Here is a 12,595-nt window from a genome sequence, read left to right on the forward strand (position 1 = left end):
TCAAATTTATTTGATTACAGATTCCTTTTTTTACATGAATACAATGAGTGATTAAAGGGACACAATTGGTAAATGCTGTACCATGCTAAACTGTCCTCTTTATTAAGTAATGCAAGTGTATCTTGGGATACTTATCAGACAGATTATTATAAAAGAAATAAATAACCATATAATTTACAATGTCTTTATATATACATAAGGAAAACATTAATAAAACTTAGAATTATTGATGCACAAGAATTTGGATAAATCTCAAAGGCATTATGTTGAGTGAAAAAAGTTAGGGTCAAAAGGTTACATAATATATAACTGCATTTATATGATATTTTGAAAAGGTAAACCTATAGTGATGGAGAACAGATCAGTGGTGGTCAGGGGCTAGGAGTGGGGGAAAGGTATGACTATAGGGGTGGCATGAGAGAGTTTTGGGGATGGGAAATGTTCTGTATGATTGTGATGGTGATTTCAGGAGTTTATACATGTATTAAAATCCACTAACCATTGTCACCCCAATATATTTAATTTTTTAAAAATCCACAGAACTGTACATCAAAAGAAAAAGGTCTATTTTACTGTAAAATTTATAAAATATATAAAATATAATAAAGTAAAAAGTGTTAAAATGTCTTAATGAAGGCAAAAATATTAAACAATAAATTGTGTAACATAATACACATTAAATGTTGACATTTATTGAGTATTTATGATGTTCCAGGTATTGTGTAAAGAACTTTAAATGTATTATTTTATTTAATTAACCCTTATGATATGCCAATGAGAGGACTACTATTATTATTCCCACTTAACAGATGGGTATACTGAGGCTTGGAGAACTTGACTACACATGAAGTCTATCAGTAGGTGACCATTATAGGAAGGGATTAAAACACTAGCACAAAGTAAATTCTATTAACTACAGAGAGCCTGATAATGCTAGTGGTAATGGGTAGTGAGATCAACATTTCTTTTTTTGAAGGGGATAAAATTATTATGCCTACAGCTCTTGGTTGTTGGAGTTCCAGTTGGCAAAGTGGTGATTGGGAACCAATGATTCCTGAGCAGAATGGCTTTACACTGCTAGAAATGTAAAGCAAGTTGGAATGGCTGGACTTAAATAAAATTAAGGAGAAAATAATAACCCTTACATCTGCTACCTATGCATTCCTTTAAAAGGCCTTATTGCTGCAGCATATGTGGTAGAGCTCTTCTTGAAGTTCCTGCTCCTGTCATAGCCACCCCAATTTTTTTTTCACAAAATTTCTACATTATAATAGAATGGAGCATAAATGTAGCTATTTATTTCTCCTTCCACACTATGGACTATTTTGCTGGGCCAATACCTTTCAATATTCTTAATTTCAGTGCTCCTCTGCTTTTTAGTCTCCTTTTCTAATATAGTAGTAATTACAACAAACAGACACAATGTACTAAAGTACACAGTAAGTGGGATGATAGTAATTATAATTAATAATATATAATTATTTCACATTAGAAATCAGAAAAATTTTTTCTATACAAGTTGGATTACTGAATACTAGAACAAATTATTAATTTAGGAGCAGTTGAATAATTTTAACAATGTGATGCCTATGATGATGACTTCTTTTATTAAGAAATTCACTATTTGCCACTCATCAAACTTACGACATTGCAAACTTTATGCATAATTTTATTTAATCCTCATAAACATCATGATGAGATAGGTATTGTTAATAAGAAAATTAAAGTTTAGAACAGTTAATTTAAAAATTCAGTTACCTGAAACCTTCTTAAAAGCAAAAGTCTAGGACCAGATGGTTTCATTAGGTTCAAAGAGGATCTAATACCTGTCCTACTCAAATTCTTCCAAAAAACTGAAGAAGAGACAATGCTCCCTAACGCACTGTATGAGACCAACATTATCCTGATACCAAAACCTGGTAAGGATAACACAAAAAAAGAATTACAGAGAATTACTCTTATATCTCTGATGAATACAGATGCAAAAATCCTAAACAAAATTCTAGCCAATCGACTACAACAATGCATTAAAAAGATTATAGATCATGATCAAGTGGAGTTCATCCCAAGGGCACAAGGATGGCTCAACAAACACAAATTGATCAATGTCATACACCACATAAACAAAATAAAGGACAAAAATCATATGATTCTATCAATAGATGCAGAAAAAGCATATGACAAGATACAAAATCCATTTATGATTAAAACACTTATAAAATGGGTATAGAAGGAAAATACCTTAACATAATAAAGGCTATATTTGACAAACCCTCAGTGAATATCATAATTAATGGTGAAAAACTGAAGCCCTTTTGCTCTATATTCAGGAACAAAATAGGGTTGTCCCCTATCACCTCTGCTTTTTAACATAGTATTGGAAGTCCTAGCCAGAGCAATCAGGCAAGAGAGCAAAATAAGAGGCATCCAGAGGCATCCAAATTGGGAATGAAGAGGTTAAATCATCACTTTTTGCAGATGAGATGATGCTATATATAGAAAACCCTAAAGACTCCATGAAAAAGCTATTAGAAACAAAAAACAAATACAGTAAAGTTGCTGGCTATAAAATCAATGTACAAAAAATCCATTGTATTCCTATACATTTACAATGAAATCTAAGAAAAATAAAAGAATTCCTTTTGCAATTGCAACAAAAAGAGTAAAATACCTTAAACTTAACCAAGGATATGAAGGACCTATATACAGAAAACTCTAAGACATTTTTTAAAAAAACTGAAGAAGACACAAAAAAATGGAAAGACATTCCGTGTTCATGGATTGGAAGAATTAACATAGTTAAAATGGCCATATTACTCAAAGCAACATACAGATTTAATGCAATCCCCATCAAAATCCCAATGGGAATTTTTAAAGAAATAGAACAAAAAAAATAATCAGATTTGTATGGAACCACAAAAGACCCTGAATAGCCAAAGCACTCCTAAGACAGAAGAATAATGCTGGAGGTATTGCATTCCCTGACTTCAGCTTGGACTACGAGCAACAATAATCAAAACAGCATGGTGGTGGCAGAAAAACAGACATACAGACTAATCGAATAGAATTGAAAACCCAGAAATAAACCCACATAAATATGGACAGATAATTTTTGACAAAGGAGCCAAAAGCATACAATGGAGAAAAGAAAGCCTCTTTAAAATGGTGATGGGAGAATTGGAAAGCCATGTGTAAAAGAATGAAACTAGACTGCTATCTGTCACCGTGTACCAAAATTAACTCAAAATAGATCAAAGACCTAAACATAAGACCTGAAACAATAAACTGCACAGAAGAAAACATAGGTACTAAACTTCTGCACCTTGGGTTCAAATAACATTTTATGAATTTGACCTCAAAGGCAAGGGAAGTAAAAGCTAAAATAAATGAATGGGACTATGTCAAACTAAAAAGCTTCTGCACAGCAAAAAAAAAAACACAAAAAAAAAACATTGACAAAATAAAGAGGCAACCAACTGAATAGGAGAAGATTTTTCCAAACACCACCTCCAATAAGGGGCTAATATCTAAAATATATAAGGAACTCATACAACTCAACAACAACAAAAAAACAATCCAATTAGAAAATGGACAGAGGACCTGAATAGACATTTCTCCAAAGAGGACATACAGATGGCCAATAAATATATGAAAAGATGATCAACATCACTAATCATTAGAGAAATGCATATCAAAACCACAATTAGATATCACTTCATACCAGTTAGAAAGGCTATCATAAACAAGACAAATAATAACAAGTGTTGGAGAGGCTGTGGAGAAAAAGGAACCCTCATACACTTGGTGGGAATGCAGATTGATGCAGCCACTATGGAAGACAGTGTGGATGTTCTTCAAAAAATTAAGAATAAAATTACCATATGACTCAGCAATACCTCTCCTGGGTATATACCCCAAAAAAATCTTATCCATAAAGATACATGTGCTCTGATGTTCAATGCAGCTTTATTTACAGTGGCCAAGACATGGAAACAACCAAAGTGTACATCGATAGATGATTGCATAAAGATCTGGCATATGTACACTGGTATAGACACACTACTCTTCCATAAGAAAAGATTAAATACTGCCATTTGTGACAACATGGATGGATCTTGAGATTATTAAGCTAAGTGAAATAAGTCAGACAGAAAAAGCCGAGAACCATATGATTTCACAATATGTGGGATATAAAACTGAAAACAACAAAGGAACAAGACAAACAAATTAACAAAAACTCATAGACACAGACAATACTTTAGTAGTTACCAGAGGGTGGTGTGTGTGTGTGGGGGGCGGTGGTAGATGAGAGTAAAAGGCATCAAATATATGGTGATGGAAAGAGAACTGACTCTGGGTGGTGAGCACACAATGTTATATATAGATGATGTATTACAGAATGGTACACTTGAAACCTATGTAATTTTGCTAACCATTGTCACCCCAATAAATTTTAATTAAAAAATTTCAAGGTCATTTAATTGTCTTACTCTGTAAGTCAATGATCTTAATCATTAGCTTGCACTGCCTTGATTTGAATTGTTGATTCCTAAAGTACCTCCTCTCCACCTGCACCCTTTCCTCCCTTTGCCTGTCACCATCCTATCATCCCCTAAGTACCATCTCAGGCATCTCCTGTCCCAGGAAGAATTTCACTCATCTCTCTCCTCTCTGTTCTCCCCATTTCCTCTAAGCTAGATTAGGTGACATTTTGCCTCCTCTCATAGCATATCCCTATAAAACACCTCACATGTTGAATGGAAACATCAAGTTCATGGCCTTACTTCTGCTACTAGATCATAACAGATTCAAAATTGGGCAGTATTCTCTTTCATCTTAGTACATCAAGCAAACTTCACAGATATACACACATATATATTTTATATAAGTTATAGAGATAGAGATAGAGATAAATGATACAGACACACACACACACACACACACACACACACACACACGAATTGGTTAAAAATGACCATAATTTTATACTATTAAACCTTTAGAAGCAGGTATAAACAAAACATTGAATGAACTTATGATACCTAGAAAACATTCTAGTGTGAGCAAATAAGTAATCCAAAGTAGGATTATCAGACTTTGGGTTATAATAAAATTCAAGTTTAAGCAAGATTTGGAATTATGGTAATTCTTGATGAATATATTGCCACTAATAATTATTGCAGGTAAAAAGAATACTGTTGATGTACAGAATATGACTGCTACATATACTAGAATTTTATTAAATATTATTTTTCTTTAATTTTCAATATATTAAAATTTAATACTGTAGTATTATGCCAATATACATAACTTTATCTTTCCAACTAACTATAATCTTTCCAACATCAGAATATAAGATCCTAATGCATAGAAGATAGGTTATTACCAATAAGTAATTAGCTCTGCTTAATAATACTAAATGAAGGCTACTTGTAATGTGCATGGACGAAAAGTCTTACATTTTTAAAATTAATGTATATAATACTCATCTGAATAGTAATAGAGAAATTAAAATTATAGTTATTATTTGTAATATTCATAATGATCATTGTACATATGCTTATTAGACAATAAGAAATCTTTTATTGTTAATGTAGAGGACTCAGCCAGTTAATATAATTATGTAAAACCTTAAACAATATAGCAATATTAAAGTTACTTGTCTTTCTCTGTTTCTTACATATTTTCCCATATCTCCCAAAGTAAACATGCATACCTGTTTCTACATGTCTTGTATTCTACTTTAAGAATTGGTTTACAAGATTCAGATTTTTTTCCTTCTCTTTGACTTTTACCTAAAGAAAGAAAAAGGATTTTATTAAATCTGACTTAAATTCTACACATCCATGAAAATTATAAAATTTGACTGAAGGAATATAAAGAAAAAAGAATAATGTAATTACATGTTTTTCATAATAGGATAAACATGTATGCATTTTAACATTTTTGTTGAATTTGTAAACAATTTATTGAATTCTAGTTATTTGTAAACTTACCAAATTTGTATTACTTTACATTTTCCACATATAAATCTAGTCTCATGTAAGGTTATTTTAATTATTTAAGTTTCAAGATAAATGATTTTTGAAGACACACACATATTTATCTACACAATGAAATTATATTATTATGAAAATCCATACTAGGCTCAAAATTTTATCTATAATACAAGCAAACCCCTTTAATAGGCAAAAAAAATGCTATTTAAAGCTTATGATAAACTATAAAATCATTGCACTTTCATCAAATTCATTTAAAGAAAAGTTCATTAGATAATGAATACATATGGTGCATTTCATGATTTTAAAAAGTAACTTTATTTGCATAAAAATTGTCTTGTAGGGGAAGGGTTATGTAGTTTAGCTTCCATAAGATTTTGAATAAGGAATCAAAAAGATTATGAAATGGGAGTAAAGCTACTTCTGTATCTAACATACTTATCTTCCTATTTATGATTTTGCTTATAATTCTATGCCTAGTGTGTCAAGGGAGTAATGGATAAGCCAATTTGGGTAGATTAAAAGATTCATGTAGAAAGATAGTGAAATAATGTTAATGAGGTATAAAAGAGCCAGACAATGGCAATCTAGAAAACTGATTTGCAATATAGGCACTGGACAATTATTGGAAGCTTTCGTGTTGGGAAGTGAAGTGGGTAAAACAATGTTTCAGAAATATTAGTATGGCTTCATTTAATAGAGCAATTTTGAGGTATAAGATACTGATGCTGGAAAAATAAGTAGGAGATTATTGCAACAGTGCAGGAAAAACAAAGAGGAAAAAAGAATGACGATAAATTAATAGTCTCAAAGAAATTTAGAATACCATTAATCACACCAACATATGTATAATGGAAGTACAATAAGGAGAGGAAAATATTCATAAAATAATGGTTGAAAACTTTCTAAATTTGATGAAAAGCATTATCTACACACCCAAGAACCTCAATGAATTCCACGTAGGATAAAAGCAAAGAAATTGACTCCCAGACACATCACAATAAAAATGCTTAAAGCCAAAAAGAAAATCTTGAAGGCAGCAAGAGAAAAATGACTCATCACATACAAGGAGCCCCAATATAATTAACAACTGACTTTATTAGGAAAAAAAAATGGTGCTAAAAACAAAGAGTAGCAGTAAAGGTAATTATGTAGATAATTATAAAAGACAGTATAGCTGCATATTTCTTCTCCAATCTTCTCTTGTCTGACTTAAGAAGCCATTGTATAAAATAATATGCACATAATTGTAATGTGGAAATTAGGGGAGATTTGGCTGAGACTGCTGTTTCTTTTCCCCAGCCAGAGCCCTAAGGTAAGCTTTCTTAGGATCCTCTCTGACTTTCCCTGAGGTTGCTTGGTAGGGTTCATGGAGGAAAATGCTGCAAGACAGTGCACAGACCTTACTTTTGTAGCCTCAAGTGACTTCATACTTTCACATTAGCCCATACTTAGCCTTTAGCAAGTCATCAAAAAAAGTGTTTGCTACATCTTTCTATTCATGTTAGTGGCATCCAACAATATCTGCTCTACACAAGCAAAGGCTTAGGTCTTATCCCTCCCTGCAGGTACCTTTTCCCCCCCAGATTTTTAAATTAGCTGTTTGCCCTGCCACTGTATTTCTCTCATGAGTTCAATAAAAGTTATTAATTTGCACTTTATCCAGCTTTTAGTTGTTGTATGAGTGGTAATGATGTGTCTCCCAGCTTTCTATATCTATGTGGAGATTAAACAACATACTTCTAAAGAACACAACAGTCAAAGGAGAAACCTCAAAAGAAATTTGAAAATATCTTGGACTAAATGAAAACACAACTTATCAAAATTTGTGGGAAGCAGCAAAGGCATTTTCATTAAGTCCACTACAGATCCCATGGACATAAAAAGGATAATAAAGAAATACTATGAACAACTCTATGCCCACAGATTTGATAATTTAGATTAAATAAACTAATCCTTAAAAGACACAATCTGCCAAAACTCACACGAGAAGAAAGAGACAATCTGAATAGGCCTATATCTATTAAAGAAATTAAATCAATAACCTTCCGAAACAGAAAACATCAGGCCCAGATGGGTTGTATGAAACATTTAAGTAAGAAATTATAATAATTCTCTACAATCTCTTTCAGAGGATAGACAAAGAGGCCATATTTCCTAATTCATTCTATGAGGCCAGCATTACTCTAACACCAAAGCCAAAAACACCTGGAACTTTATAGTAATTAAGTGTGTATGTCTAATTATAAAGCATATCCCAGTAAATTCTGTAGAACTAGTATCAGCCACTTTCTCTGACTAAAATAAAAATTAAAATCTACAAACTTTTTTTAATTGGGGGGATGGAAACAGCACTGGGGAATTGGGGGAAGGGGAACAGACAACTTGCTGTCTTTTTTTTGTTCTTCAGTCTAGTTGTGGAGGACGTTGCTTCACTGGCACCATCATTGTGCTCTTTCCGGGTGAGGCAGATCAGTCGCCGGCTTCTGGACACCGCTCAAGCGGCTGCTAGCCGCTCACGCCGGCTGCTGGCTACACATGGTAGCCCATGGCAACCCACTAAAGCAGGGGCTGCAGCCTACTCCGTCATGGGCGACTCTCGGAAGCTCAACACCAGGTTGAGCTGTTGTTCAGCATCTTAGCTATAGAGGACAGTGTCACTGGCCCTCATATGTGGGATCCGAACCAGGGTCCTCAGGCTTCCCAAGCCAGTTCTTAACCAATGCGCCACTCAGCCAGCCCTACAAACATTTTTTAGAAGTTAGAAATCACATGTTTAAATAACTCATAGATAAAAGGGAGAATTACAATAGGGATTAGAAAATACCTCAAACTGAATATTAATGAAAACTATATATTATTAATTAAATTACATATCAAAATTTATAGAATACAGCTGAAGTGGTACTTAGAGAAATTTGTTTATTTTAGAAATTAAAAATAGATGAAATAAAAGGGAACAAAATGAACACAAACAATGTATATAGAAATGACAATGGATGCCTCTACTGTCAAAAATCACTGACACAGGCTTAACAATGTCATTGTGACCAGCAGGAATTTAATTTGATTTATATGTTATGAGAGACACAGATGCTGATGTTTTCAATAACTTGTGAACAGAACTTCATCTCTTTCAAAGGAAAACAGAATTATAAAGAACAACTTAAACTGATAAAATAAATATGGATATGGTAAAACATATGCAAGTATCAAATATCCAATCAAGTAAAAAAGAACTTGTATAGAAATTGACTGTTGAAAAGAAAGAAGTAAATAGAAAATTTATGAATAAATTATATTACACATTTGAAAATAAAAGGCATAAGAATTTTTTTTGGGGGGGTGGAGGGGAGGAGACTCCACCATAGAAACAATAATTAAACCTGAGTGGACATATAGCAATGCCTAGCCAAGGTTTCTATAATGGCAATCTTTAAATAAAACATCTCAAGTAAGTGTCTAAATGTAATCTCTTGGTAAAGCACCTAGGTTAAATGTATTAATCATTTGCAGATGGAACATGCAAATGTGGTACAAAACATGGCAGACCAACACGTGATAAAATAATTCCATCTTGTGATTTATAAGTCACCAATTATTAAAAAAATACCAGTATTTTCTAAATGTGATACTATAATAAATTCCTAGAAACTATAAAATAGAATGTGTTTGATTAATTGCTAGGTTTTGACCTCTCTGCTCTTAGAAACAACCAAAAGTGTGATGTACTCGTAAACATGAAACTCAGGTCATCAGCAATAGTCTTGAAAATAATAGGGCTGGCCGAGTGGCACATTGGTTAAGAGTTGGCTTGGGACACCAGCTCTGAGCAGCAGGACCCCGGTTTGGATCCCACATGAGGGCCAGTGAGGCTGCATCCTCTACAGCTAAAATGGTGAACAACAGCTCNTTTATTTATTTATTTATTTATTTATTTAGCTGAGCCCTCCTGCCACCTGTTGGCAGTTCAGCAGCAGGCAGCTCAACTCGGGCTGTGAATCAAACCGGCAACCCTATTGCTCAGAGCTCACACTCTTGAGCGAGCTCTTAACCAACTGAGCCACTCAGCTGCCTCTTAGTATCTTTTTAAAACACCTGCCACGGCCCGACTGAGTGGCAAGTTGGTTGGGAGTTGGCTTGGGACACCAGCTCTGAACAGTAGGGCTCTGGTTCGGATCCCACATATGAGGGCCAGCGACGCTGCGCCCTCTACAGCTAAGGTGGTGAACAACAGCTCAACCTGGAGTGAGTCACCGGCAACAGTGTAGGTTGCAATGGGGCTGGCTGGCAGTGGGGCTGGCCGGCAGTGGGCGTGAGCTGACATGAGCCACCGCCCAATGGCAAGTGAGCGACTTCCTCACACAGGAAGAGCACAAAGATAATACCAACATGGGCCAGTGAAGCGACGTCCTCCACAACTAGACTGAAGAACCAAAGGACAGCAACTTGTCTGTTCCCCTTCCCTGATTCCCCAACGCTGTTCCCTCCCCCAATTCCCAAATAAAAGAAAAAAAACAAAGAATATAATATAGTCATCTGAATAAAAGCTATTCATACATTTACACTTTTTATTCTGTCCAGTTAGGTGTGCAGCTCCAACATAAATGCTAAGTACCTCTTTTCAGTGAAAAAGATAAGATAAATACAATATATAATAATACCATTAGTCCTCATAATTTAGTGAAATCAAATGGCAGAAATGGAAATAAATGGGAGAACTAGAATACAGATTATACGCAGAATAGGAATTAGGTCTGAAAGTCAGATCGACTTTCTCTCACTAGCTCCTTAATCCTTAAAATTGGCCCAATTTCCTTTATTATCAACTCTGCTTCAGATATATCAACCATCTATTATCCAGTTTTTGGTTGGAAAGGTCTATATATAAGTATCACTTATAAAGTAGGAAAGTGGATAGGCAGAAAAAAGGAAAGTACAGAAAGTTTGGGGAGTAATGTGGGGGATCTGAAGGAGGTATCAAAGTCATTTAGAATCAGAAGCTACGTCCTATCACCTCTTTCTACCGAACACACTGATACTACCTCTCCTACTTTAAGTCAAGGCACTGTAACTCCAGAGTTTGTTTCTTTTAAAAGCATACTTCTTACCATGTGGAACTGTGGTCTGGAAAGGACGACTTGGGCTTTTCAGGTTCCATAAAGTCAAGCTACCATCTGAATGGCTGCACATGAACTGCTTGCCCTCATGATGCCAATCAATTGAATGAATAGCCTAATGAAATAACAATAAAAACAAGTAGAGGGGGGAAGTTGATATGTTATATCATTCTATATTCCAAAAGAAAAATATTCTGACATAAAATTATTATAGCAATAACACTTAAGAAACATATGTAATTTTTCTGACCCAGATCATACTATCTTTGGTTCAGTCCTTTATAGGCTTATAAAAGGCTACAAAAACTCGTCTCCTGAGATAAAGAAGTTAAGTTAATTTCCTAATATTATTAGATTCCAGAACTTTTTGTTGTAAATTCTATTCTTCCTTGTATATTATAATGCTTCTTTGAAAAATCAATTATATAGAATGATTTATATAGAAATCATTTATATAGGTTATCAGAAGACTGCTTCTGATAAGGTAAAGGCCTAGTTCCACTTAAAGTAACCAATTTAAAAAACAATTTACTTAACAGCTGCCATATGAGGGCTTACTATGTGGCAGACCAATGGTAAGCGCTTTATGTACATCATTTCATTTAATCCTATAAAATAGGTATTATTTTTTCCAATTTACACATGGCAAAATAGGCCTAGAGAGATTGAGATACTTGCTCAGGTCACACAACTCAAAGCCAAGGTCTATCTAACTATTGTACAAAAAACATATTCTCAATCATTGTACTATATTGCCTCTAACATGCACAATTTAATTGATTTGAAGCAAAAAGGGTTTAAAACCTTTTAATATTTACAGGTTCACTCTGTAGTTGCGAATTGGATAAAATTAAAAAGTATTATTCCATTTTCCTAAATTTTTTTATTCCTAGTGGTAGCACAGTGTCTTGCATAAAGTAGGTGCTCAGTAAAATCTGTTGCATGAATAAGCAATTAACATCATCATATATGTCCACAACCTTGGTATTTTTTCTAAATCAATAAAGTATATATGGAACTTGGGTAATGTACTAAGCACTATGAGAGAAGCTCTAGTAGACATAAAAGCTGAACAGATGTATACAACATGATACTTTCTTTAAAGGAACTTAAAAAAACAACGAGATAGGGAAGGCTGCTATAAATGAACTTCCAAACAACAAGTATTATTAGTGTTACAGATAAATGACAGCTAGTGTAATCATTAGACATATCATAAAGGAAATAGGATATAAGCTGTACTTCAAAAGATAAGTAAGATTTCATTAAGTGAAAAACATAACATGAAAACCTGGACTTATGTTTTTCTCTCACCCTGGTCTATATTACTAGGCAGAGAAGACTTTTTTTTTGCTAGGGTTCAGTAGAGGCAGTTAGAGGGGGGGAAACCCACTCTTCTTTGTCTTCTTGTTTGTTTGTTTCTTCTCACTTTTATAGCTAGCTCAAGGAAAATGTCACTTCTTCTTCCTTCCTCTA

At 33.9% G+C, this 12,595-nt stretch overlaps 1 protein-coding gene across 1 annotated transcript in view; it reads right to left on the reverse strand.

Moving 5' to 3' along the window:
• STXBP5L (syntaxin binding protein 5L) overlaps window positions 1–12,595 on the reverse strand; it is a 241,372-nt gene that overhangs the window by 136,625 nt on the left and 92,152 nt on the right. Inside the window, exons 9-10 of the mRNA XM_019650992.1 lie at window positions 11,111–11,234; window positions 5,717–5,795 (exon numbers count right to left, since the gene is read on the reverse strand). Of these exons, the coding sequence (XP_019506537.1) occupies window positions 5,717–5,795; window positions 11,111–11,234 (203 nt within the window). The remainder of the gene's footprint in view (window positions 1–5,716; window positions 5,796–11,110; window positions 11,235–12,595) is intronic.

The sequence above is a fragment of the Hipposideros armiger genome, unplaced genomic scaffold, assembly GCF_001890085.2.
Source record: "Hipposideros armiger isolate ML-2016 unplaced genomic scaffold, ASM189008v1 scaffold_8, whole genome shotgun sequence".
In the NCBI taxonomy this organism is placed as follows: domain Eukaryota; kingdom Metazoa; phylum Chordata; class Mammalia; order Chiroptera; family Hipposideridae; genus Hipposideros; species Hipposideros armiger.